At 35.0% G+C, this 26483-nt stretch overlaps 4 protein-coding genes across 7 annotated transcripts; 1 reads left to right on the forward strand and 3 right to left on the reverse strand.

The window, feature by feature from the left end:
• Window positions 1-358: 358 nt before the first annotated feature.
• Window positions 359-4082, reverse strand: LOC137962480 (uncharacterized). Of its 2 annotated transcripts, none has more exons than XM_068809369.1 (9): window positions 3966-4082; window positions 3147-3300; window positions 2924-3041; window positions 2780-2835; window positions 2464-2511; window positions 2270-2367; window positions 1770-1839; window positions 1564-1674; window positions 359-767 (listed from the first exon to the last, which is right to left on the reverse strand). In XM_068809369.1, exons 2-9 carry the CDS (start codon window positions 3237-3239, stop codon window positions 711-713), a joined length of 651 nt encoding a protein of 216 aa, XP_068665470.1. In that variant the 5' UTR covers window positions 3240-3300; window positions 3966-4082; the 3' UTR covers window positions 359-710. The 2 variants fall into 2 exon arrangements, with proteins under 2 accessions (XP_068665470.1, XP_068665469.1); XM_068809368.1 differs by having other exon boundaries at window positions 3961-4082.
• A 5429-nt stretch (window positions 4083-9511) lies between these two features.
• LOC137963917 (HVA22-like protein e) lies at window positions 9512-10655 on the reverse strand. 2 transcript variants are annotated; one of them, XM_068811149.1, is made up of 5 exons: window positions 10553-10655; window positions 10426-10452; window positions 10217-10339; window positions 9855-10045; window positions 9512-9724 (listed from the first exon to the last, which is right to left on the reverse strand). In XM_068811149.1, the coding sequence occupies exons 1-4, from the start codon at window positions 10597-10599 to the stop codon at window positions 9856-9858; spliced, it is 387 nt and encodes a 128-aa protein (XP_068667250.1). In that variant the 5' UTR covers window positions 10600-10655; the 3' UTR covers window positions 9512-9724; window position 9855. The 2 variants fall into 2 exon arrangements, 1 of the variants encoding a protein (XP_068667250.1); XR_011115258.1 differs by lacking the exon at window positions 10553-10655 and having other exon boundaries at window positions 10217-10347; window positions 10426-10435.
• Window positions 10656-11628: 973 nt separating this feature from the next.
• Window positions 11629-15469, reverse strand: LOC137962403 (uncharacterized). Of its 2 annotated transcripts, none has more exons than XM_068809248.1 (9): window positions 15258-15469; window positions 14438-14591; window positions 14215-14332; window positions 14071-14126; window positions 13755-13802; window positions 13561-13658; window positions 13061-13130; window positions 12855-12965; window positions 11629-12059 (listed from the first exon to the last, which is right to left on the reverse strand). In XM_068809248.1, exons 2-9 carry the CDS (start codon window positions 14528-14530, stop codon window positions 12003-12005), a joined length of 651 nt encoding a protein of 216 aa, XP_068665349.1. In that variant the 5' UTR covers window positions 14531-14591; window positions 15258-15469; the 3' UTR covers window positions 11629-12002. The 2 variants fall into 2 exon arrangements, with proteins under 2 accessions (XP_068665349.1, XP_068665348.1); XM_068809247.1 differs by having other exon boundaries at window positions 15253-15469.
• Window positions 15470-23623: 8154 nt separating this feature from the next.
• Window positions 23624-25944, forward strand: LOC137962200 (palmitoyl-acyl carrier protein thioesterase, chloroplastic-like). The gene is made up of 6 exons (XM_068808936.1): window positions 23624-24055; window positions 24137-24270; window positions 24700-24813; window positions 24910-25078; window positions 25264-25332; window positions 25693-25944. Exons 1-6 carry the CDS (start codon window positions 23624-23626, stop codon window positions 25942-25944), a joined length of 1170 nt encoding a protein of 389 aa, XP_068665037.1.
• Window positions 25945-26483: the final 539 nt, after the last annotated feature.

Below are 26483 nucleotides of genomic sequence, written 5' to 3' on the forward strand. Positions count from 1 at the left end.
AATTGTTAAATGTGGGGCATCGACCTTGTCATTGGCCCCCTCATGACATGGAAGTATGGTTCCTAGTAGGAGATAACACTTGTTGGCTAGTATGAACAAAATCCAGTGACCTAGCATCTAGAAGACTAAAACCCTTTTGAGGATCGAATTTATCATTGATATGGTATCTAATTGTTCCAAGATTTGTTTAATGGGTGCCTGATAGTAGAAGAGAAGTCGGCTTATGTGGTTTTAAAAAAAGTAAACAAACTGCTTCAATTTTGAATCAAGTAATTCATCTACGCATCTTTCAGTAGATGTCAAAAATGTTTATTTCTGGGCATGGATCAGACCTGCTGTTAGTCAAACTTATCCTCTCATATCATCCTTGATCATTTCGTAATCAAATAAACTGTCACCAACTATGCTTGCTGCCAGAGGATTAAATGGTTAATTACATTTGTCTACAATAAGAATATAAATAAGAGACATTGTTGGAAAACATCTAAAGAGAGTCTTGTTGTGACCTTTTCCACAATAGAATTGTTCATAGCAGAAACACCATTATCCAGAACACTCCCATTTGAAGAGTGCAGAATACTTCAAATGGTACTAGTTCAACATAAACAAACCTACCCTCCCATCCGTAAAAAACAGAAAGACAAAAATACATCACCAGGATGAAAGGTTACACAATGGCACGCAAACATGAGCAGCCCTTGTGGAGGTATTCATTCTTCTTCTTCATCAAACTTGATTTTCTTCGGAGCAGGCTGAGTGCTACCCACCTGTATTAAAACAACACAATCAATATACATCAATTATCTGCTAATGCTACAATGTCACACCAGAAATAAACCCGACAATGAGGCCTAAATGAAATTTTAAAATGTGACTCCAGAAACGAGGTGCACAACCAGATCACTGAATTATGATCTCACCCACACTGTTATTACTAAACAAAAAAAAAAAAAAAAAAAACTATGAAGCTCACCTACATAATTGAGTAAGACTAGAGAGTAAACTTCAGAATGAAACTCACTTAAATAAATAAATAAATAAAGCACCTATGACCCAGCCACAATTAGAAGCCATGATGAACAAAAGCATTTCTTCATAATAACCAATAAACTTGCTACATTCTAGTTACTGTTGTTTTTGGTATGTAAAAGCAGTTCTTTGTGTCAGTGAAATATTTGCATGGGTTAAGTTACAGACCAACCACGATCCACTCAACAAACGAGTCATACTGCAAAGCTAGGTAAAAAATAAGTGAAATAGATCTAAAAAACTATACAGATACATGAATGCCTAGTGGATCAGATGTTGCAGTATGAACAGTAATTTATTTTTTTAATATGCATATAGAGTATATCTCAGGATATACTATACTGACAAGGCTGGAACTTGACTATCATTCACAAACAACAAGCCAGAAAATGACTGACACTCAGATTCTGACTCTTGATCAGATATGGATTATCAAAAGAGTGGGTTAGGGCAAAAAGCTTTCAGATAATAGGGGTAATAAGAAATTCCAAACCAAACATGATATGTAAAGAAAAAAAAGAAATGATTTCTTACAATATCTGGGCACTCGTAATCTATACCAGCTGCCTCAATCTTTCTTTGCCGTTTCTGGTTTCTTGACAAGATTCTTTCTACCAAACGCTGGTGTTCTTCAATTGTTCTTGGCTGATAAGATCATCAAAAGGAATAAGGTATTGAATAATACAACAGAACAAAGATTACTTAAAAAGGTAGCTTAGCACACTATACACCCAGAATACCTTATTAAGCCGCTTCCGTTCAATATCTGTCCAATTTGGTGGCTTGTATCTACGGTTTAGCCCATTCCATCTATAAGAGTTTCACAGATCGGTGTTAGTGGCCCCATTGTGGAGAGGAAATGTATTGACTACAAAATTCACTATTCCTCTCGTGTTTCAAATTTCATTTGAAGCCAGATCAATATTATAAATCAAATGAATTAGAAAATTTATATCGAGCAGGATTAGTGCTTCAATATGTAACACTTTCCTCCACAGATTTTTTTTATAGAAAAGCTTCTTAACCTGAATGTCACAGTTGGGTTCATTCACATTGAAGAAAGTTAACAAATGAAGCTTACATCCCTTGAACCCTAAAACAGTGGAACTAGTTACACAAGTTGCTTACAGCTTTGAATTATCATGAACTGAAGGAATGAGACGGACATGCAACATGTGCTCAAATAGATGATTAATGGAAGAACCATAAAACAATTGAACCAGTTACACAGGTTGCTTACAGCTTTGGATGAACACGATCCGGAGGGATGAGATGGACTTGCAACATGTGCTCAAATAGAAGATAATTATGCATACACTCAGCAACAATTTTAGCCACCTGGAATCAAGAGAGAATTAGTAAAGGTGTCTTTATTTCAAATATAAACAAAGATATAAATTGCTGAAACATGAAATATTTTATGTTAGATACAACCTCTGGGGATTCAAACTCTACGAAACCATAATGCTTTGAGTTTCCTGTCTAAACATCCATAACACGAGTCAAAAAATTAGGCACTATAATGACCTATATATCCAAAAATGGCAAGGTTGAAAGTATAAAACTTGACATTTCCTATTGAGAATATTCTAGAGTGCGCATGTCTGCCACTAGTTCAAACAAATTGAAAAATGAGCAAAACTTGACTGGCGACCATCTTCTTCTTCATGATAGTTTTAAGATAGTATAATGATATGCAATGAACACTTTACATTCAATGCATACATACAGAAAAAGATCTTAATAGTACCTTCTTATTTCGTGCAATCCTCAGTCTTTTGACTTTACCAAATTGTTTGAAGAAACCTGCAGTTATTTGATCATGTAAAATAACAAACGTTAAACATTTGGAAGGTAAAGAGTAAACCTTAGACCAACAAACAAAGAATTTCACCTTCCATTTGATCCTCATAAAATCCATGAGGTATCCGTCCTATGTACAATACTGTAGCGGTGTCTTTCACATCTACCTCTTGTGCAGGTAGTTTTCTCCTGGGACCACCTTCTAATGGCTGAAAAAACAAATAACTTTCATATCAAGTAAATTAAATAAATATGAGTTAAATGAAACAGATCAAAGTATTAAGCTGCAATATAAAGATTAGGAAAAAAATTACCAGAAAATCTGAAGTCTCATCGCTGTGAGAAACAACTAACTCAGAACTATTCTTCAGCTTCTTCTTCAACCCCTTCTTTGCCTTCACGCCCATGGTGTAAGGGAAAGGATCTTATGACCCCCTTCAAATCAAACACAATATTCACTGCTTTGATCTGGGAGAACAATACATTGCATTAATTACACAAAAACCGCTAAAATAAGAAATTACACAGTCGCCTCAGAAAATTGATAATTACACTCACTCACTAGCTATGAATTTCTTTTTACTCAACATCCTCCTTAGTTAACACAGACAAAGACATAAAGGGGATAAAAATAGCTCTATAGGAAAGATAAATATCTCTTTAATTCTGTGGGTTTGTGGACCAACTACTTAACATTAACGTGACTCACACTCTAATCAGTCGACCAAGCATGGGGTCCTATTAAAAGGGTGATGCAGTTTCCAGGATATGTTTGGTCCTAATATAGTCTACTACGTAGGTTCAACATAAAATATATAGATTCATTTAAAAAGAGATGTCGACTATTTTGATGGGGGACTAATGATGTGTTCTCCAGAGCACTAGTCCTACTATACTTACAATAAGAATCCAACAGCTCTAACTCCACGGAAAACAAGGAAAGTAGAGAGGAAGACTCGAAATCACTAAGTGTATTCTTGTGTTATAAATGACAGATAATCCTATACTTTTCTTTGGCAACACAGAGCAACTGAAACAGTCAATAGCTTTATGTAATTTTTCAATCCAGGTCCTACGTAAGATTCAGTTTGCGACTGATAAAAGCGTGGGCGAATGAAAACAACATACCTTACCTTGTGAATCGGAGAAGACCGGCAATGGAATCCAGCACTCGACGACTGATAAAAGCGGGGGCGAATGAAAGAGCCGCCCCAGCCCTCGACGACTGATAAAAGCTTGGGCGAACGAAAGAGCCGCCGCAGATTAGGTTACGCGTCCAAATGAATACCATGAAACCCGACCAGTAACAGACCCGGACCCGGAGATATGATAAAGTCCGGTCGACCCGGTTCAATCGGATTTGACCACTTCGAACCGGGATAACGTCATAAACAAGATTTTGATTTTCTAAATATATAATATATATAAAAATACTTAAAATATAAAAAATAAAACATGACAATATTAATTCAATTTAAAAATATTAAACTTATATACACTCTTTTGAATGAAACGCAAAGTTCAAAAGACATAAAAAGAGAATCGGAAGGATTCATATTATTTTTAATATCATAGGAAAAATGTTAGTTTTCATGTTTATGAATTTATCCTATGATTTTGCAAACTACGCAAATTCACAAGCCTCAATAGCAATTTGGAAAAGCCTCCATAATTTAAATAATTAAGAACTTTTATTTGTTAATCGTGAAAAATTGAGTTTATCTACAATCCGACAGTCACTCTTAAATATCTTCCTCTTTCACCATCCAAAGGGATGTTAACGGGTTGATATGGTTTGTTCTAGGGGGAAAAAACTCATAATCTTCCCCATATACTCATATTTTAATGATAACAAACATGTGTATTTGATGATTTCACTTAATTGTGAGTAAGATTTGTCGGAGGAATTGACCCCACACGAAAGGAGTCCAACACATATGCAAGAGGAAGTTGATGTAACTCAAAGATTCAAAGTTTAACACTTTAAAAAAAAGGAGTCAAGCCCAAGTATATGGAGTCGACAATATCTCTTGGAAGACTTGACCCCATATGGTCATCTATAAGTAACAATAAGTTTTGATTTATTTAAAGAGTTTGACCCTATAGGATTAACAAGTGCATAGGAGTCGACTACATCAGAAGAAATTGACCCCAACAAAAAGCTGCTTGACATGAAATATTTGACCCCTATTGGAAATAGAGATTATAGAATTTGAGTCAAATAGAGGATCTGAGGCTCAAAAGAGTCGTTGGAGCACAAAAGTGTTGACCCCAGAACAAAGGAATTGACCCCCAAGTAATAGAAATGGAAATTCAAGATGTTTCAGAAGCCATAACTTTGGTTATAGATCCCCAAATCATGTAAGCGACCTGTCAAATTCACAAGTAACACTAGGAGGATTTAATAAGTATTTTTTTATAATTTTTGGAATTTTATTTCAAGGATTTTTAACTAGAGCTAAGAATGAGCTTGATTTTTTGGATTTGAATTTTGCCCAACAAATACCCAAGTCTTTTCTAACCTACACAGCTACTACATCCTTGAAAATTTCAAACTTTCTTTGTTATGTCCAAGTGGTTTCAAAAGGTCTAAGTTTAATATTTGAGATTGCAGTCTCAGTTCACTATTTCTGCATTTGACTTTTTTATCTCTTGAATATTATTTCAAAGTTATCGAATATTTTGATCAGTATCTTATTGAGCTTTTATTTTCAACTCAAACCTTCTATTTTGATTAGTATTAATTATTTTATATCTGCAATACTACAACTAAGGAATCGGGATTTTGATTTCTCAGAACAAAGGCCGTGAGACAGTACTAGAAGAAATTTTGAAGGAACTGGATCTTCCGGTACTTACTCATGGCTATGAGCTTCTCCATCTTGATGGAATCCATGGAGTAAGGAATCGGGATTTTTCTGGGTAGTTTGAGGTAGTTCGGGAGAGATTAGAGAGAGAAGAGAGTTGAATTGACAGAACATAAGAGCAATGCTGTGAGGATGCTTATATAGGCAATGGAAAGGAGGGTGTGCTTGGTGGGATTCATTAAATGGTTCTGCTTTTATTATCTTTAGATATTGTGTGACTTTTTAGAAAAGCCCTTGTCTGGTTTGATTGGAGTAGTTTTGATCTTTACCCCCTCTACTCTCAGCTGTCCTCCATTGATGGTTTTGTATAGGACCCCGAATACGAAAAACCATTTGGTGCGAAACATGTGAAACAGTTTGAACGGCTGAGATAGCCGTTGATCATGATCGGATGTTTGATATAGCTATTTCGCATGTTTTGTAACAAATGACTTTTCGTATTGGATGAATCACGTACTTTATATAGACCATTGTGTGCAACAAATATATCAAGAAATTGATTGATCTTGATTACTAAACATAAGAAAATTAGGATCGCCTTAATGCAAAAGTGGACATGCTTCTTGTTTTTGAGTTTCTAACTTGATGGGATGATGAACTTTCTTAGGTGCAGCCTGTGGCTATATGTAATCAACAACATATGTGTATTATAGTCAAATGTGACATGTAAACTTTGACCGCTTATGTGGTGCAACATCAGCACCCGAATAGTCTAACAACATGTCACCTACCACATCATCGGACTTGCCCTGTCATCGAATATCATGTTAGCCTCCACATCAGTTTAATTTTCTCCCATGTTTTTTTTTCATGATTGATTTAGACTATTTTATAATTAAAAATATTTTAAAAACATTAATTTATGGTTTTAAAAAAATCTTACACATTTCGTTTCATTACCTTCAATTTAATACAATAAAAATATAAAATTTAATTATTAATTATTTTAAAAATATTTTGCATGTAATTAATTTATATAATATATATCTAAAAAAGTGTTCCACATGGTTTGTATGATCCGTTGGGAACATGAATTCACGTTATTAAAGTATCCGAGTCTGGACAAGGGACGAGTTTTTTCAAAAAGGTTAAAATAGATACTTATATTTACAGCTATTGATTTTGGGACTAGATTGTAGTGTGGGTGATGAGATCAATTGAATCTGGCAGCCTTATGAGACATGGCCAATGGCACTCGATACGGCACGGGTTTTACAAATGTCAGTTTCTTAGGCCCTGTTAGTGCCCTCTGATAGTGAAAGTGGAATTACTTTCACCGGTAAAAATAACACAAAATCTGTTAGTATCTACTGTAAATAAAATTATCTAATAAAAAATAGATCTATACCCTTTTTTATTTATAAAAATTCATGATTTTTTATTTTTAATTTAAGAGTGCGAAGTTAGATATTACAAAAGTAACAAATTTGATTAAGTATTTGGATATTATATAAGTAAGTATTTGTTTGATCATTTTATTTTTATATATTTAACTAAAAATAAATATTTAAAAAGTTTAAATTTTATTTTAATTTAATCAAATAAAACTATCTAAAATTAAATTTAAATTTATTAAAGTATTTTTATATACTAAAATATATACTTTTTTATTTATATAAATTCCTTATTTCAAATATTATATTTAATGACTGTTTTGAGTGTGAGAATTTAGATATTTTAAAGTAAAATTTTGATTAACATTTGGATTTATAAAAGTAAGGATTTTTTAATAAACTTATTATTTATATTTATTTATTAATATATTATAAAATTAAAATTTAAAAAATATTACATAAATTTATGATTTTTAATATTATTTAATTAATATTTTAAAGTTAGAATTTATATATTAAAAATTAAAATTTTGAATAAGCATTTGGAATTATAAAAGTAATTTTCTAAAGTATTTTATTTATTTATATATATTTAATTAAATAAATAAAGTTAATTTAATTTTTATATTATTTATTAATTCAGACATATTAAAATCTATCTTGACTTATTAATAGAAAAATTAAATAAAAAATATCATATTAAATTTAAATCTATTAAATTATTTTATTAATAAATTTTTTATATAGTTTTTACTATACACTAACACAAAAAATTACTTTACATTGCGCATGCTAACGCAAAAAACTAATTCACTTTCACTTTCACTAGGTAATTCACTTTTAAAGCGCACTAATTGGTATCGTGTTTCCTTTCTAATTGAATCACATTATGTTTATTTGCTGATGATGTAGAAAGAGATGTATAATTTTGAACTCCGAAATTGGAGAGTGATAGAGATCGGTGCAATTCCTGTCATGGTTTCTGAGTTTCTCTGCACAATTCAAAACAAACCCACTACGTAGTACTGGGGGTTTATGTTTGAGATAATACTGAAAGAATTTATACTAAAATGAAATTGAATATTTGAACAACAAAACGTATAAAAAAAATTAATTGGCTCGACCCCAAAAGCCTAATCCATGGATAGGAAGAGAGAAAAATGATCATATTACAAAATCAGAGTTTAAAAATAGGCAATTGTGATGTCATTTTTCGATGGTTTTTTACCAAATAAAAGTAAAAAATGGTAAGATTTTTTAATTCTTTTTCACATAAAAGTTTCAATTTTGAGTTCAACTCATGATATTTAAAAAATGAAAGGTTTCAAAAAAAAATCTCCTATTGATTAAAAAAAATTTAGAATTCATGACCATTTCTCAATGGTTTTTCATGCAATAAGATGCAAAATATTCAAAATGAACCAATCTTATCTAATAGACAAAGAAATTTAAATGAATTAATAAAATAATAGTAAAAATAAAAAAATAAGGGGAAAACGACAAAAAATAAAATAAACCAAATATGTGACCTTTTCCTCTGATACCATGAAAGAATATGTGCCAAAATGGTATTGAATGCTCAAAAAACAAATGGGGTTCAGCATGGACAACATAATCCATAAGTGAAAAAAAGATTTTATTGAATTAGAATGAGTATTATTAAAGAACAACTATGTAAGAGTCTTAGATGACTCTCATAGAGCCATAATTAATTTGATGGAGTTTAAGAAGAGTCTCGAGAGACGGAAGTCTCATAGAAGATAGATCAATTTAAAGACATTTTAGTTATGTTGATATTTTATTTATGTTTAATTATTAATTTATTCGATAACTTATATTTTAGTATTTGACTTTAGGTGTAACTAGGACAATGGTAGTTTAATTATAATATAATTTTATTTATTTTTCTTATAAATAGAGGCTTATTGTACTCAGTTATAATCAAGTCAATGAATTATTTCTCTGCCCCCGACAAATCTTGTTCATTGTTCATTAGTGAAATTACAAGACAAAAGAGCAATAAGAGCCCCATGCAACACACTCAATTCGTTTTCTATTCTTGTCTAGGGGGATGGCGATTTGGTATGGCAAGAAGCTTTGGCGATGACACTGAGCATTTATTTTCCTCCATTAACGATCTAAACGAGAAATTTTGAGCTTCATTTCTTTCCTTCTGTATATCAACTCATAACAGTAATTACTGAATATATTTATGAACGATTAAAGGCAAGAATACATGTAATCAATCAACTCAACCTTTGTTTCAGCATTCGCATTCGCCTGCGAGTCTGATTTTACCTGTTTCCGTTCCCTATAGAATTAAATAACAGTCTCACTTTCCTGGTTTTGTAGCAGAATCCAAAGCTGGGAATTAATTAAATTAATACGTTCTGGGTATGTCATCGTTTGCACGACGAATGAACAAAAACCGATGAGAAAGAAGAAAGAATGTGTTCGAGTAGGATTCTCACTCGGTGGATCCGGCTGATGTTTGAATAAAAGATTAAGAACAGCCATGTTACAGGTAACATATAAGTTCAAAGACTAAAGTAAAGGAGGAAACAGAGAGATTCTTCCATCTCATTAACGTGCAATCCAAGAGAAAAGAAAAAGAAAAAGCTAAAGAACAGGATCTACAAGTACAGAAATCTTCTTTTTCCTCTTCTTCTTCTTCAGTAAGCCTCGATGTTGCTGCAAAGATTAAGTATGTATCAGAGATTAAAAATTTGAAAATCCCATCTTGATTCGGAGTTTGTAAAACCCATTAGTGTTTGAGAATTGGCGTCAAGGAAAATAAGTTGGTTTCTGCAATTCAATTTACCTTACTTAGGCGATATGAGTTCTGCGAACTTAGTTTTCACCTTGGGAGAACGACGATCTCTCCCGATTCCGCCATCGTATTTCTTCAGTTGTTCTCTGACGAACCTCTCGTAGATGAACGCTGCGCCTCTGAACTGAGGCAAAACAAGCCAGGCCACAAACGCCACCTTTATCTGATACCAAATGGGTATCCTGCCAAAGAACCAAAAAACAGAGATCGATTCAACAAACATTTTCCAAACAGATTTTGAGACAACCAGTAGCAGAATCAAAAAGGGTTATTCTGATGGTTCGATCGCAAGAAAATTTTAATAAGAATAGCGACAAGAACAAAAGAGAGAAGAAAAAATTCCATTCCGTTACCATTGTAGTAAGGGCTCCAGAACCATCTCTGTGAGAGTGAGAAAGGAGTACAGGATCCAATAAGCCAGCCATTGCTGGTCATCAAGCTTTGATGTGCTCTCAATCGCTCGAACAGATGCGTACCTGAGATTCTATTCGATTCAATTTCCTGAATGTTAAACTGAAAATATAAGAACCGAAAGCCAAAAGAAGGAAAATATTCTCCTTACAATGGATATAACAGCATCACTGTAGGTCTGCATCCATGAACCAGATACCAAAAAAAAAAAAAAAATCAGATTCAAGAAAAGAAACAGAAAATCCAGTGAAACGGAGAAAAAGGATTTGAAGAATCACCCAGCAAGAGAGTTGAGATAAGTGAGAAAAGTCCAAAAATGGCCCATAATTCTCTGAACTCTTGAAGACCGTTTTTCTCTGTCAGATCTCGAGTGAAGGGCGAGAAGAGATCCTCATATAGCGCAGAAGACAAGAACACGTGGCGGCAAGAGATCTAGCAGTATCGGATTCTGCCTTGGACGTGGGCGGTCTGGGAGAAGAACCGACCAAGATCAGGGGTTTAGACGAATGAATCCAACTGATAAGAAATCATGAATTAAATAATGGTTTCCCAAAGAGGGGTCGGTGGCGAAGGTTTTGGTCGGTGAAAAGCGGCGCGTTCGTGGGAAGGTTCGGACTTCGGACATGAAAGGGAACCTTCGCCTTTGTTTATTGAACAAGTTGGGACGTGAAAGCTGCATGGGAATTTCAAGGGAGGAAGGATCTTGTGATTGAATCGATTACTGATTCTGATTTGATTCCGAGTCTATGTATGTAGAGACAGAGATAGATGGTACCACTCAAAAAAAATGTGTTCATCTCACGAACCCACATGGAGAACACCTATTGATCCAAACAATTGTTAAATGTGGGGCATCGACCTTTATAGTAGGAGATAACACTCGTTGGCTAGTATGAACAAAATCCAGTGACCTAGCATCTAGAAGACTAAAACCCTTTCGAGGACCGAATTTATCATCGATGGTACCTAATTGTTCCAAGATTTGTTTGAGTGTGTCAATATTTTGAGTCCATTTCGCAATTGCATGTACTTTTGAATTCTAGCAAGTAAAATCCATAACAAAATCAATGCACTTTAGGAGTTGATTTTTCTTATTTGTTTGTTTTATATTAGTCAAAGATCAAATCATTAAAATTGCAAAGCAAGAGTGCAAAATAACTAGTCAAAAGCTCATGTGATAATGGGGATCAAATGAGAGCTTGGTGCATTTAACTATAAACCCTTCAACCAATACTTCCCAAAGCGTCTGGTGCATTTTAATGGGTGTTTGTAGACAAGTAATTCATCTACGCATCTTTCAGTAGATGTCGAAGATGTTTATTTCTGGGTATGGAATTTTGAAAATGTTTACTGCTGTTAGTCAAACTTAACCTCTCATATCATCCTTGATCTTTTCGTAGTCAAATAAACTGTCACCAACTATGCTTGCAGCCAGAGGATTAACTGGTTAATTACATTTGTCTACAATAAGAATATAAATAAGAGAAATTGTTGGAAAACATCTAAAGAGAGTCTTGTTGTGACCTTTTCCACAATAGAATTGTTCATAGCAGAAACACCATTATCCAGAACACTCCCATTTGAAGAGTGCAGAATACTTCAAATGGCACTAGTTCAACATAAACAAACCTACCCTCCCATCCGTAAAAAACAGAAAGACAAAAATACATCACCAGGATGAAAGGTTACACAATGGCACGCAAACATGAGCAGCCCTTGTGGAGGTATTCATTCTTCTTCTTCATCAAACTTGATTTTCTTCGGAGCAGGCTGAGTGCTACCCACCTGTATTAAAACAACACAATCAATATACATCAATTATCTGCTAATGCTACAATGTCACACCAGAAATAAACCCGACAATGAGGCCTAAATGAAATTTTAAAATGTGACTCCAGAAACGAGGTGCACAACCAGATCACTGAATTATGATCTCACCCACACTGTTATTACTAAACAAAAAAAAAAAAAAAAAAACTATGAAGCTCACCTACACAATTGAGTAAGACTAGAGAGTAAACTTCAGAATGAAACTCACTTAAATAAATAAATAAATAAAGCACCTATGACCCAGCCACAATTAGAAGCCATGATGAACAAAAGCATTTCTTCATAATAACCAATAAACTTGCTACATTCTAGTTACTGTTGTTTTTGGTATGTAAAAGCAGTTCTTTGTGTCAGTGAAATATTTGCATGGGTTGAGTTACAGACCAACCACGATCCACTCAACAAACGAGTCATACTGCAAAGCTAGGTAAAAAATATGTGAAATAGATCTAAAAAACTATACAGATACATGAATGCCTAGTGGATCAGACGTTGCAGTATGAACAGTAATTTATTTTTTGAATATGCATATAGAGTATATCTCAGGATATACTATACTGACAAGGCTGGAACTTGACTATCATTCACAAACAACAAGCCAGAAAATGACTGACACTCAGATTCTGACTCTTGATCAGATATGGATTATCAAAAGAGTGGGTTAGGGCAAAAAGCTTTCAGATAATAGGGGTAATAAGAAATTCCAAACCAAACATGATATGTAAAGAAAAAAAAGAAATGATTTCTTACAATATCTGGGCACTCGTAATCTATACCAGCTGCCTCAATCTTTCTTTGCCGTTTCTGGTTTCTTGACAAGATTCTTTCTACCAAACGCTGGTGTTCTTCAATTGTTCTTGGCTGATAAGATCATCAAAAGGAATAAGGTATTGAATAATACAACAGAACAAAGATTACTTAAAAAGGTAGCTTAGCACACTATACACCCAGAATACCTTATTAAGCCGCTTCCGTTCAATATCTGTCCAATTTGGTGGCTTGTATCTACGGTTTAGCCCATTCCATCTATAAGAGTTTCACAGATCGGTGTTAGTGGCCCCATTGTGGAGAGGAAATGTATTGACTACAAAATTCACTATTCCTCTCGTGTTTCAAATTTCATTTGAAGCCAGATCAATATTATAAATCAAATGAATTAGAAAATTTATATTGAGCAGGATTAGTGCTTCAATATGTAACACATTCCTCCACAGATTTTTTTTATAGAAAAGCTTCTTAACCTGAATGTCACAGTTGGGTTCATTCACATTGAAGAAAGTTAACAAATGAAGCTTACATCCCTTGAACCCTAAAACAGTGGAACTAGTTACACAAGTTGCTTACAGCTTTGAATTATCATGAACTGAAGGAATGAGACGGACATGCAACATGTGCTCAAATAGATGATTAATGGAAGAACCATAAAACAATTGAACCAGTTACACAGGTTGCTTACAGCTTTGGATGAACACGATCCGGAGGGATGAGATGGACTTGCAACATGTGCTCAAATAGAAGATAATTATGCATACACTCAGCAACAATTTTAGCCACCTGGAATCAAGAGAGAATTAGTAAAGGTGTCTTTATTTCAAATATAAACAAAGATATAAATTGCTGAAACATGAAATATTTTATGTTAGATACAACCTCTGGGGATTCAAACTCTACGAAACCATAATGCTTTGAGTTTCCTGTCTAAACATCCATAACACGAGTCAAAAAATTAGGCACTATAATGACCTATATATCCAAAAATGGCAAGGTTGAAAGTATAAAACTTGACATTTCCTATTGAGAATATTCTAGAGTGCGCATGTCTGCCACTAGTTCAAACAAATTGAAAAATGAGCAAAACTTGACTGGCAACCATCTTCTTCTTCATGATAGTTTTAAGATAGTATAATGATATGCAATGAACACTTTACATTCAATGCATACATACAGAAAAAGATCTTAATAGTACCTTCTTATTTCGTGCAATCCTCAGTCTTTTGACTTTACCAAATTGTTTGAAGAAACCTGCAGTTATTTGATCATGTAAAATAACAAACGTTAAACATTTGGAAGGTAAAGAGTAAACCTTAGACCAACAAACAAAGAATTTCACCTTCCATTTGATCCTCATAAAATCCATGAGGTATCCGTCCTATGTACAATACTGTAGCGGTGTCTTTCACATGTACCTCTTGTGCAGGTAGTTTTCTCCTGGGACCACCTTCTAATGGCTGAAAAAGCAAATAACTTTCATATCAAGTAAATTAAATAAATATGAGTTAAATGAAACAGATCAAAGTATTAAGCTGCAATATAAAGATTAGGAAAAAAATTACCAGAAAATCTGAAGTCTCATCGCTGTGAGAAACAACTAACTCAGAACTATTCTTCAGCTTCTTCTTCAATCCCTTCTTTGCCTTCACGCCCATGGTGTAAGGGAAAGGATCTTATGACCCCCTTCAAATCAAACACAACATTCACTGCTTTGATCTGGGAGAACAATACATTGCATTAATTACACAAAAACCGCTAAAATAAGAAATTACACAGTCGCCTCAGAAAATTGATAATTACACTCACTCACTAGCTATGAACTTTCTTTTTACTCAACATCCTCCTTAGTTAACACAGACAAAGACATAAAGGGGATAAAAATAGCTCTATAGGAAAGATAAATATCTCTTTAATTCTGTGGGTTTGTGGACCAACTACTTAACATTAACGTGACTCACACTCTAATCAGTCGACCAAGCATGGGGTCCTATTAAAAGGGTGATGCAGTTTCCAGGATATGTTTGGTCCTAATATAGTCTACTACGTAGGTTCAACATAAAATATATAGATTCATTTAAAAAGAGATGTCGACTATTTTGATGGGGGACTAATGATGTGTTCTCCAGAGCACTAGTCCTACTATACTGACAATAAGAATCCAACAGCTCCAACTCCACGGAAAACAAGGAAAGTAGAGAGGAAGACTCGAAATCACTAAGTGTATTCTTGTGTTACAAATGACAGATAATCCTATACTTTTCTTTGGCAACACAGAACAACTGAAACAGTCAATAGCTTTATGTAATTTTTCAATCCAGGTCCTACGTAAGATTCAGTTTGCGACTGATAAAAGCGTGGGCGAATGAAAACAACATACCTTACCTTGTGAATCGGAGAAGACCGGCAATGGAATCCAGCACTCTAGTTCTTTTCTCTGTACCAGGAATCGTCTTTCTTAAAACCCTTTCCCGCTCGGTAAGAAAAGAGGAACGACTGATAAAAGCGTGGGCGAATGAAAGAGCCGCCCCAGCACTCGACGACTGATAAAAGCGTGGGCGAATGAAAGAGGCGCCCCAGCCCTCGACGACTGATAAAAGCTTGGGCGAACGAAAGAGCCGCCGCAGATTAGGTTACGCGTCCAAATGAATACCATGAAACCCGACCAGTAACAGACCCGGACCCGGAGATATGATAAAGTCCGGTCGACCCGGTTCAATCGGATTTGACCACTTCCAACCGGGATAACATCATAAATAAGATTTTGATTTTCTAAATATAATATATATAAATATATATAAAAATCCTTAAAATATAAAAAATTATCTCCCCTAGGAAAAATTTATATCTCCCCTTGGCATTAGAAATTTAATGTGTATTCAAAATTAAGAATGAAAACCCTAACCCCTCTTTTGTTTCATTAAGGGTAGTTTGGAGATTTCACATTTGTAATTCGATTGCCCTAATTTTCTCTTTATATTTGGGGGTACCATTAGTTGGGTCATTATCAACACTCATGAGTTGAGAGAGATATAGAGGTTAGAGAAAAAACACTTGAGTATATGCGATTTCTCTTATAAACTACATCATCATAATAAATTATTGCAGTGACAGAAGACAAGACATTATCTCACCTTAAAACAAACTTGTATAAATATTATGTTTTCGTGTTTAATTATTTCTTCTTCTAAAATTATTATTGCTCTGTTTAATATTGAATTAAAACTTCTAATTCCTAACACTTTTGACATCTAAGGGGGGGTTAGTCCACAATGAAGTGGAAAATTGAATTGAAGTGAGATAAATTGTTTCCACTTCAAGTCATGTTTGGGTGTTAGTCCGGGCCAATTGAAGTGGCTGGAAAACAGATTCCAGTGTTAGTGCTTGGAAAACATAATTCAGTGTCCTTTTCTAGATAAATGATTATAGTTTATTATAAATTAAAACAATAATTACGTGTGACTACAATAATTTATATAAAATTAATAAAAAAATTAAAAATAACATAAGAAAATATAATAAATAAACCTAATGGTTTAATTAATTATAGTAATTGGATAATTAACCAATTAACGATTATAATTCATTATAAATTAATATACTAATTACGTGACTAGAATATATTATATAAAATTATTAAAAATTACAAAATAGCATAAGGGAATATAATAAATAAAAATAATGGTTTAATTAATTTTAGCAATTGGATAATTAACCAATTAATGATTAAAATTCAATATAAATTAACATACTAATTACGTGGGATTAGAATAAATTATTTAAAATTAATAAAAATTTAAAAATAACATAAGGGAATATAATAAATAAACCTAAGTGTTTAATTAATTATAGCAATTGCATAATTAAACCAATTAATGATTACAATTTATTATAAATTATTATACTTATTATGTGTGATTAGAATAAATTATTTAAAATTAATAAAAATTTAAATATAACATAAGGGAATATAATAAATAAACCTAATTATTTATTTAATTATAGAAATTGCATAATTAAACCAATTAATGATTACATTTTATTATAAATTATTATACTAATTACGTGGGATTAGAATAAATTATTTAAAATTAATAAAAATTTAAAAATAACATAAGGGAATATAATAAATAAACCAAATTGTTTAATTAATTATAGCAATTGCATAATTAAACCAATTAATGATTACATTTTATTATTAATTATTAAACTAATTACGTGTGAGTAGAATAAATTATTTAAATAACATAAATGAATATAATTAATAAATAAATTATTTTGTAATAACATACTATATAGTATAAAAATACTTAATAAATAAAATTAAAACAAAAAGGTATAAAATGACAACAACCAATATAATTAGAGTTTGTGCGTTTAACATCATCAACTGACTAGTTTAGTAGATACGAACGACAACATACATGTTCAAATGCAATAAAGTACAACCACTAATAATCACTGCACATGCTAGTTGCTATGGCATCTCGAAATTGTGCAGCTCTAGTGGATTCTAATGCACGACGCCTCCGCATTGTTGTTGATAGGTTGCCTTCATCCCCAAGATCATCGCTATCATCGCTATTTCCATCCAAATTTTCACCAGCTAATCGGACCTCATCACCTCCTCCACCTACCTCATTATCGGAATCATCATCTTCCAATTCAAACATATCATTGTAATCCTCTTTACGTATATAATTGTGTAATATGCAACAAGCTATTACAATTTTCATCTGGATCTTATACGAAAAGGGAGGAGCAACTTTCAACATTTGGAATCGACCTTTTAAAGCACCAAAAGTTCGTTCAATAGTATTTCTCAAAGATGAGTGCCTTCGGTTGAATAGCTCTTTATCATTTCTAGGAAGGTTGTCTCCAAATTCTTGTAGATGATAACGAGTTCCTCGATATGGAGCCAAAAATCCTGACATATTTGCATAACCAGCATCGACTAGATAATATTTACCTACAATACAAAAAATTTTCACATAAGATAATTGAAAAAAAATACTACATAACAATATATTATTTACCTTCAGGTACACAAATTCTATTTCGGCGAGTCAATGCGTCCTTCAATACACGGGAATCAGCTGCTGATCCCTCCCATCCAACAAGTACATAAGTGAATTGCATATCAAATGTACATGCTGCCATCACATTTTGTGAGAGATAGCCTTTGCTGTTCCAGAACCTTTGTTGTTCTTCAAGTTGGATGTTTGCTTTGATATGAGTTCCATCAATAGCCCCAATACAATCCTAATTATATCATTTCAATTAATACAAGTAACTCTAAATATTAATCTAAAATTGTTCATTATATGTCAAGTGATGTTACCTTAAAATACGGATTAAACATTGGATTGTTTAAAATCTTCGAGTGAGCCAGTTCTGAAGGCCGTTTGATGTAATCAGGCCGAAGTTTGATAATAGCATTCAACACCTTATTGAAATACCTACTTATAGTCCAGTTTGATCTATCAAACATCTCTGTTGTGACACTATACGCTTGTCCTTAACCAACAGTTAAGAGAAAATATGCAAGTTGTTCTTCCACTGAAATGGTCTTTGTAGGTGATAAAAATCATTTGCTATAAAGTATCCCTGCCATTTTTTTAAACACAATTTGATTCATCCTATAAACTTTTCGAAATTTAACAGGTGATTTCGCTAATGCCTTTTGTAAATAAATCGGGCCACCTATCCCACGAGGACGTAATGTACGTCTAGACCTATGGTTCATATAGTATATTCCCATCATGTACATAAGACATGTCAATAAAATCATCATTGTATTCCTATTTTCGTCTTCTATGGAAACCTGCAAATACAATCACCACAACCATAATAACGACTTCAACAATAATTCTTGTTTCTTCATAATATCATCAACACAAAAACATACCATGTTCTTCAATCATAACCTATTTTTAATCACACCTATATAAAATCATCTCCAATCACGCACCCACAACATTCATCCACACAATAAAAACACGACAATCATGAAAACCCAAATCTTAACCATAATAAAATTCATAATCTATCAATGATACGTCTTATAAAGTCATAATTAAAAAAACATAATTAAACTTCAAAACAATCGTCCCAAAATACATAATGTACTTCAAAGTATTGACTCCATTTCACCAGCACAATATTTAAGCTAATTAATTCGATCTTCCACTGGCAGCTTCGTAAACATGTCCTTCTTCATTGGTGTATCTAACAATATAGGAGCGCGAAACTTCATCTCTACTGATAGGTCCGGGATTTCTGTGAGTGCTTCATACCAATTTTCTCCGGTGGCTTTATCATTTTTAGCTTGTAAAGATTGCAGTAAGGTGGCAATTCTTGTCATTGTATCAGCGAACATAATACTATCATCAGTGGCCATTTGTGGTCTCTTTCTACGACGACTTGAACTTGACGGGTTAGTACTTGGAGACTGATCAGGTGCCGACTCATTTTCTGTAAAGAATGCGAAGGAGATTCTCTACCTAAATCGACATCCTCGAGCATATCCACGTGCTCATTTTCTTCTTGATGTTGGACATCATTACACATGTCTTCGTCAGTTTGACTTGTTCTCCCCATGGCTATTGAGTTTCCCACTACCAAAGCCAATTTGTCATAAAGAGGACAACCTTGTTGTCTGTACTTTTCAGCTTCTTTATGCTCCTACAAGGATAAAACATCGTTTAGACGACTTGGCATAGAGTTCTAGTAATGCGGAAAACATACAAAATGTTTTATAGTCAATCATAATTTACTGACCTTGATATAGTTTTGCCATACAGAATGACATGCAGTAACTCGATGTGTGGTTGCATCCCAACCGAACCCACTAGTGTTGAGACAACTTGTTACTGTTTGGTAAGTTTTCTTCCATGATCTTGTTCGATTCTTGAGCTGCTCAACAGTTTTTTTATTAGCTATGTCTTCATTGAACCTATTGACACAGTCCAAATATACTTCATGCTTCCAAACCCCATTAGGCATCCTATTCCCCATATTGACTTGCTCAACCAACAGATCGAGCATTTTGTTGTCATCATCGAAGGTCCAAATGTCATATGATCGAGGAGTTTATTGTCTTCTTCCAACCATTTATAATCTAAATCCGAGATGGTCGTCATAGAAATTTTTTTTATCAGACAACCATTACTCGTCGTAGTAACTAGGGACACACAGAAACACAACCAACAAATAACAAAATACCATGTGGTGGATATTTATAACTCCAAAATCTCCTCACCACATGACATAAACATTCCATAGCACTTTAAACATATTCAACCACATTCTAAAACATTTCAAAAGTAATCTAACTAATTACATTGCAAATGACTAGAACAATGCAAAAACAAACTCATGAAGTCCAAATTCACCGAACACCCCTAGTAGAGCCCCATATGACTTCGCAGTCACTACGAACCGTACATCCTCATTGATGGGGGTCGGGTTTCGTTGGCTAATGGACGCCCATGTAGGCGACTCAGCCTTGTTTGAATTGCACCATGTGGTGGATATTTATAACTCCAAAATCTCCTCACCACATGACATAAACATTCCATAACACTTCAAACATATTCAACCACATTCTAAAATATTTCAAAAGTAATCTAACTAATTACATTGCAAATGACTAGAACAATGCAAAAACAAACTCATGAAGTCTAAATTCACCGAACACCCCTGGTAGAGCCCCATATGACTTCGCAGTCACTACGAACCGTACATCGTCATTGATGGGGGTCGGGTTTCGTTGCTAATGGACGCCCGTGTAGGCGACTCAGCCTTGTTTGAATTGGACCATGTGGTGGATATTTATAACTCCAAAATCTCCTCACCACATGACATAAACATTCCATAGCACTTCAAACATATTCAACAACATTCTAACACATTTCAAAATTAATCTAACTAATTTCATTGCAAATGACTAGAACAATGCAAAAACAAACTCATGAAATCCAAATTCACCGAACACCCCTGGTAGAGCCCCATATGACTTCGCAGTCACTACGAACTGTACATCGTCATTGATGGGGGTCGGGTTTCGTTGGCTAATGGACGCCCGTGTAGGCGACTCAGCCTTGTTTGAATTGGACCATGTGGTGGATATTTATAACTCCAAAATCTCCTCACCACATAACATAAACATTCCATAGCACTTCAAACATATTCAACAACATTCTAACACATTTCAAAATTAATCTTCAGGGTTGGAATTAATTTGGCCACAATCAACACAAATTACGCACAAAAATTTAAATTAACTCAAACACAAAACTAAATTAGTTGGAAAAAAAATTAGGGTTTCGGATTACCTTCTGTTATTCTAGTTACTAGGCTTTTCCTAACAAAAGAGAACAACAAAGAGAATAAAAGAAAGCACATCAGAAACTGCAACAGCGAATCAAACTGTAGAGGAATGGCATCTAGCAGCAAGCTGCTGGTGGGAGATCTCATAACTAGCAAGAAAATTGGCAAGACTTGCATTGGGAAATGTGGAACAGCTAAATGCAGATGCTTTGCTTTGGTTTCATGATTTTACCAAGCGAATGGGTAGAACCACTTAATATTGGATGGTTCTTTTTGGGTTCATGGTCTTACCCAGCGTATGGCCAACTGGGTGTCACCCTCTAATAGGAGCATTGTTAGTGCAAAGGAAAAGTTGCAAGAGAATTTACTCTCTTGAAAACTGTATGGAAATGAGTTAGTCAAGGGGAAAAAGTAGGGAGGGGAACTCACTGCATCTAAAGAACCCGTTATGAGGAAACTGCAAGGGCATGGTCCCAGAAATATGCCATGAACTGACAGCATGCTTGATGGGTTGTCAAGTTCTTAAACAGTCAGTTGAACTATCAACTCTCATGCACAGGAAACAAGTGAGCAAATCTGTATTATTTATTAATGAACGTTTTGTATCTCAGCTTCAATGAATGTGATATTATTGGAATTAATTTGGTCACAATCAAGATAAATTACGCACAAAAATTTAAATTAACTCAAACACAAAACTAAATTAGTTGAAAAAAAAATTAGGGTTTCGGATTACCTTCTGAAATTTGGGGGAAATCACTGCCGAATGGGGAAATGTAAGCCCAATGGAAGAAATCGACGGCTAACCGTCGAAAATCCAAGAAGATTGAAGGAAATCGAAGGAATTCGAAACCGGAATAGGTTAAATCAAAGAAAATCAGGGGAGGAGGAAACAGAAGAGCGAGAACGAGAAGGAAGAGGGAGGCCGAGAGTGAAAAGAGATGGAGGCGGAGAGGGAAAAGAGAGAAGGAGACGAGAGAGGGAGAGGGAAGAGAAAGGCCGAGAGAGAAAGAGACGAGAGAGGGAGATGGGGCGAAAACGAGAGATAACAAGAGAGAGGGAGCAGAGAACGAAGACGAGCGCCCAGCGAGAAGAGCAGAGTGAGCAGACGAGAGCCGAGCGAGAGGAGCAGAGACGAAGTCGGGCGAAAATTTTCGTCCAGAGACGAAGGCTGAGCAAGAGGAGAGGAGAAAGGAAATGAACGGGGGGGGGAAAGAAGCGATGCCGTCGCTCGTGGTAATTCGATGAATTGAAAAAAAGGGCGGAAACAGAATTCCGTCGTTTTTGCCTGAGGAAATAAAACGGTGTTATCTCACTTCAAGTCAATTCATTCTGGACTAACACCATAAATGGGATGAACTAGGTAATGTGGGGGGAATTCATTCCACTTCATTGTGGACTAACCCCCCCTAAGTGGCTGGGCAAGTCATTCATCCTCTACCCCTTGATCTATTGCCTTGGCAACCACCATCTCCTCTTGATCCACATGAATGCTTGAGAACGAGATGCTTTGGATAGTCCATTTTCTCAGCCTTATCACTCAAGCTCTCCAATTTGATTACTCAATGATCTTCTACTCAGATACCATGAAAAGATTAACTCTTTAAACAGACACAACCAGTAATATGGTTTGGCATTTTGCAGTCTTCATAAGCCATATTCATACCAAAAGCCAAAACAACTAATCTTGTCAAATCTAGGGCTATACTGAGAAACTACGATTGCACTGCTAGCTTTTAAACTTTGAATCGGAGAAGACCAATTAATCAAAATTGTTGCCCCTGAACAAGATGGATTTAACCCTAACAAGACACAAAGAACAGGTGGCCGCCCCCTCTTTTACTCGGGATTTTCAAACGCCAAAGATCTAACTTCTCAGGTGGACGTGACGGATTCGAGAGCTACTTTTTTTGACTCCCAGAAAGGGGTAAAGGGTTAAGCATTGGACAAACAGTGAGCCTCCGGTTGTTCTTATTTTAAGCTTTGTTTGGTGCCATTTGACCTCCTTCCTGGTCGACCAAAAAGTCTTGTGCAGTTGAGCAGCAACCGTTCCCTGGTTTATCGCACTCCAAATGCCTGTAATGAACAATGTATGGATAGTAGCTTAAAAATGGTGGATTTTGAATTAATATTAGAAAACGAAGCAGAAACCACCAAAAGCTTCCATGATTACGTGAGAGAAAGACATGGTGGCCCTTGGTTGCTGCTCACTGCCCTGAGAATTAATAAGTGGTTGAGCAGCAAAATCCTCCCATTTTTTCATCTCAGCAAGTTACCTTTTCTCCCAACGAGTCTCCAGAGCCTTCTTTCTTCTTCTTTCCTCTTCCTCATTCAGTTGCTACTTATTTGCTGACAAGAATCACGAATTCAACTTTCCAGCCGAATCAAGCTCTCCATCAAACATATGCTAACGGGTGATAATGGCTGCAAATTGCAACACCAGACTGGATCTCTCAATAAGCCCAAGCATGTCAGAGACAACAAGGTTCCCTGGAGGTTCAGTTCTTGGCACTGATTTGTCCAGGCGGATGAGAGCAGGTTTACCTGTTGGAAACTCCAGCAAGGATTATGGCAAAAAGGCGAGGGGTTCGAGTGTAAGAAATACTGCGAATTTCGGGAGTATCAAGAAATTTAATGGGAAGAAGGTGAATGGAATTAATGGCAATGAAAGTCCCGCAGTAGATAGAAGTATGCTGTGGGCTGATGAAAACAACATCTCTCCAGTTCGTGCATTTAAACTAGGGAGATTTGTCGAAGACAAGTTTGTATATAGACAGAATTTTGTGATCAGGTCCTATGAGATTGGGCCAGATAGAACTGCAACCATGGAAACTGTCATGAATCTCCTTCAGGTCAGTTCCTTGATAATGTTGCTTTCCTTTTTTTTCCCCCTATTTCAGTACTGATGATGGGTACTTTTTGGATCTCTTCAGGAAACGGCTCTTAACCATGCAACAAGTTCTGGCCTTGCTGGTGAGAGATTTGGCACTACTCACGAGATGTACTCAAGGAAACTCTTCTGGGCAGTGACAAAAATCAATCTACAGGTGGAGAAGTTTAGTTGCTGGTAATTCTTCACCTTCCATTTCTCCCTCGCCTTTTGACATAGTTCTCAGTAGCTGCACCCTACAAACAATATTTTGTCTCAACAAAGCAATCAGCACCAACCAAAATTTCCTGAGATACACACAATCATCACACAGTAACCAAGTAGAATTGCAGCAAACATCTCCTGAATAGGCATGCCTTTCTACACTGCAAAAATACTGGGACAGAAATTTATTAGGACATCAACTGTGTGCCCCCAGTAAACAGCAATTCTAAATCTCCATACAAAGTAGCATATACAATGACGACAAACACTAATATGAAAGCATAGTAAGGCTTAAACTTGTTCGATCATATTGAAAGATACAGATGCCTAAGAGACTAACAGCAAGAAAATACAAAATTGATAAAGCTTTATTACCATTGCTTAACGTCACTATGTGTGTAGGGGCGACGTGGTTGAGATTGATACTTGGGTTGCTCCCCATGGGAAGAATGGCTTGCGAAGGGACTGGATAATTAGAGATTACGACACCCACAAGATCATAACAAAAGCTACAAGGTAACTGAACATCCAAATGGTACTATTTCCTTTTGATGATGGCAGAATAAAGGATCATACTCATGCTTATTCACAAGCTTTTTCTGTTTCACACAGCACATGGGTTACCATGAACAGAGAAACAAGAAGATTGTGCAAAATTCCTGAACAGGTTAAGGAAGAACTAGAGCCATTCTATCTAGATAGAAAAATGATTGTTGACACAAACAACAAGATAGACAAGCTCAATGATGAAACTGCAGAGAACATAAAATCTGGACTAGCTGTAAGTATAATTTAGTGACTACAACTTAATAGCTTGTGAGTATTTTATTGATGTTACTTCATACTAATGCCCGCAACTTAAATCTGCCAGCTAGTTCAAGGCTCAGTCAAGAACAATTCTGGAGCCAACAGATCAAATACAATAGACAAAGCTGACTAACTACTTATCGCTTTAATTTATAACAGCCTAGATGGAGCGATATGGATATCAACCAGCACGTAAACAATGTCAAGTACATTGGATGGATTTTGGAGGTATGATTTTATTTGAAGCATTTGCTAACTTCACAAAGAAAAGTTCTGCTAAAAGCGAACAACACAAATTTGACCAATATTCTCTAAAAACTGTCTCAAAAGATATGGCAAGCACTCTAAAACTGCCAATTGAAAAATATAAGTACAGGAAAGCATAAGGAGCATGTTAAATGCCAACACAGTGACAATTTAACAGGCTCATGAAAATTTTCTTTTTTGGGAGAGATGGGCAAGAAAATTCCCTTTTCTTTCATTTTTTTAAACAAAGAAATTCATGGAAGAATAAATATAAGCAATAAAAAGTAGAAAATAGCCATGAGCTTGAAGTCTATATTCTACTATTTTTCATTTTATTTGCAGAGTGTCCCCATGTATGTATTACAAGATTACAATCTTACACACATGGAGCTGGAGTACCGACGAGAATGCAGGCAATCTCAACTGCTTGAATCACTAACAAGTATGAAAGCAGCACAGAACGAAGCCTACCTTGAGAATGAATATTCTTCCAGAGCAGATTTGGCCAGCACACACCTGCTCCGCATGCAAAAAGACAAAGCAGAGATTGTTCGAGCAAGGGCAGAATGGCAATCTAAAGCTAAACAAAAGTAATCTGCCTAAATCAGTTCATTATGTACATAATAACAGATTCATCAAAGAGTGTTGTCTTTGTCATTCATTTTGTTACTGTAAGGAGATACTTTCTCTGGTAAGCATTTTACCACAATAAACAGATTGTCTTGCATGCTGGAGACCTGCTGATACTTCTATTTGATAAAAGAGATCATAAGGTAGACCAGATGGTTTTCTGAATGGCAGATTTTTGGCAAGCTAAAAACTACACATAGCACCCCAAGGCTAGCCAACTTAAGACCAGGTCCCACATTAAATACCCAAAGTACGAGTCTTTTTTACTGTATCATAATTGCGTATCTCAGCAAGTTGATTCTCATCTCGGGCAAGTAATCCTGAATCCAAGGATCCAGGAACAAGACAAAGGGTCTAGATTGCACAAGGTGTTGACAGACTTTACTCATCAGGTCAGTCATCTCAGATTTTACATTGCCTGATTGTATCAGCCTATCATTCTTTCCTAACTCCAAAAGGACTTGCACCAACTTAGCTAACCTTGACATCAACAAAGCACAATT

This window comes from Aristolochia californica, unplaced genomic scaffold (genome assembly GCF_029961685.1).
Source record: "Aristolochia californica isolate CCGP_79_NKW_82.1479 unplaced genomic scaffold, dmAriCali1.0.hap1 SCAF_4, whole genome shotgun sequence".
In the NCBI taxonomy this organism is placed as follows: Eukaryota; Viridiplantae; Streptophyta; class Magnoliopsida; order Piperales; family Aristolochiaceae; genus Aristolochia; species Aristolochia californica.

Bases quoted from the DNA above. Each gene is read 5' to 3' on its own strand.
- LOC137962200 (XM_068808936.1), top strand. From the start codon at position 23,624: ATGGCTGCAAATTGCAACACCAGACTGGATCTCTCAATAAGCCCAAGC. The intron at 24,271-24,699 runs GTAATTCTTCAC...CTATGTGTGTAG, and splicing joins GTGGAGAAGTTTAGTTGCTG to GGGCGACGTGGTTGAGATTG. The intron at 25,333-25,692 runs GTATGATTTTAT...TTTTATTTGCAG, and splicing joins ACATTGGATGGATTTTGGAG to AGTGTCCCCATGTATGTATT.
- LOC137962403 (XM_068809248.1), bottom strand. From the start codon at position 14,530: ATGGGCGTGAAGGCAAAGAAGGGATTGAAGAAGAAGCTGAAGAATAGT. The intron at 13,131-13,560 runs GTAAGCAACCTG...AAACTCTTATAG, and splicing joins GATCGTGTTCATCCAAAGCT to ATGGAATGGGCTAAACCGTA. The intron at 12,060-12,854 runs GTAAGAAATCAT...GTTTTAATACAG, and splicing joins ATTACGAGTGCCCAGATATT to GTGGGTAGCACTCAGCCTGC.
- LOC137963917 (XM_068811149.1), bottom strand. From the start codon at position 10,599: ATGGGCCATTTTTGGACTTTTCTCACTTATCTCAACTCTCTTGCTGG. The intron at 10,340-10,425 runs GTAAGGAGAATA...ATAGAATCTCAG, and splicing joins GTGATGCTGTTATATCCATT to GTACGCATCTGTTCGAGCGA. The intron at 10,046-10,216 runs GTAACGGAATGG...GTTCTTTGGCAG, and splicing joins CTGGAGCCCTTACTACAATG to GATACCCATTTGGTATCAGA.
- LOC137962480 (XM_068809369.1), bottom strand. From the start codon at position 3,239: ATGGGCGTGAAGGCAAAGAAGGGGTTGAAGAAGAAGCTGAAGAATAGT. The intron at 2,368-2,463 runs GTTGTATCTAAC...TCTTGATTCCAG, and splicing joins TAGAGTTTGAATCCCCAGAG to GTGGCTAAAATTGTTGCTGA. The intron at 1,840-2,269 runs GTAAGCAACCTG...AAACTCTTATAG, and splicing joins GATCGTGTTCATCCAAAGCT to ATGGAATGGGCTAAACCGTA.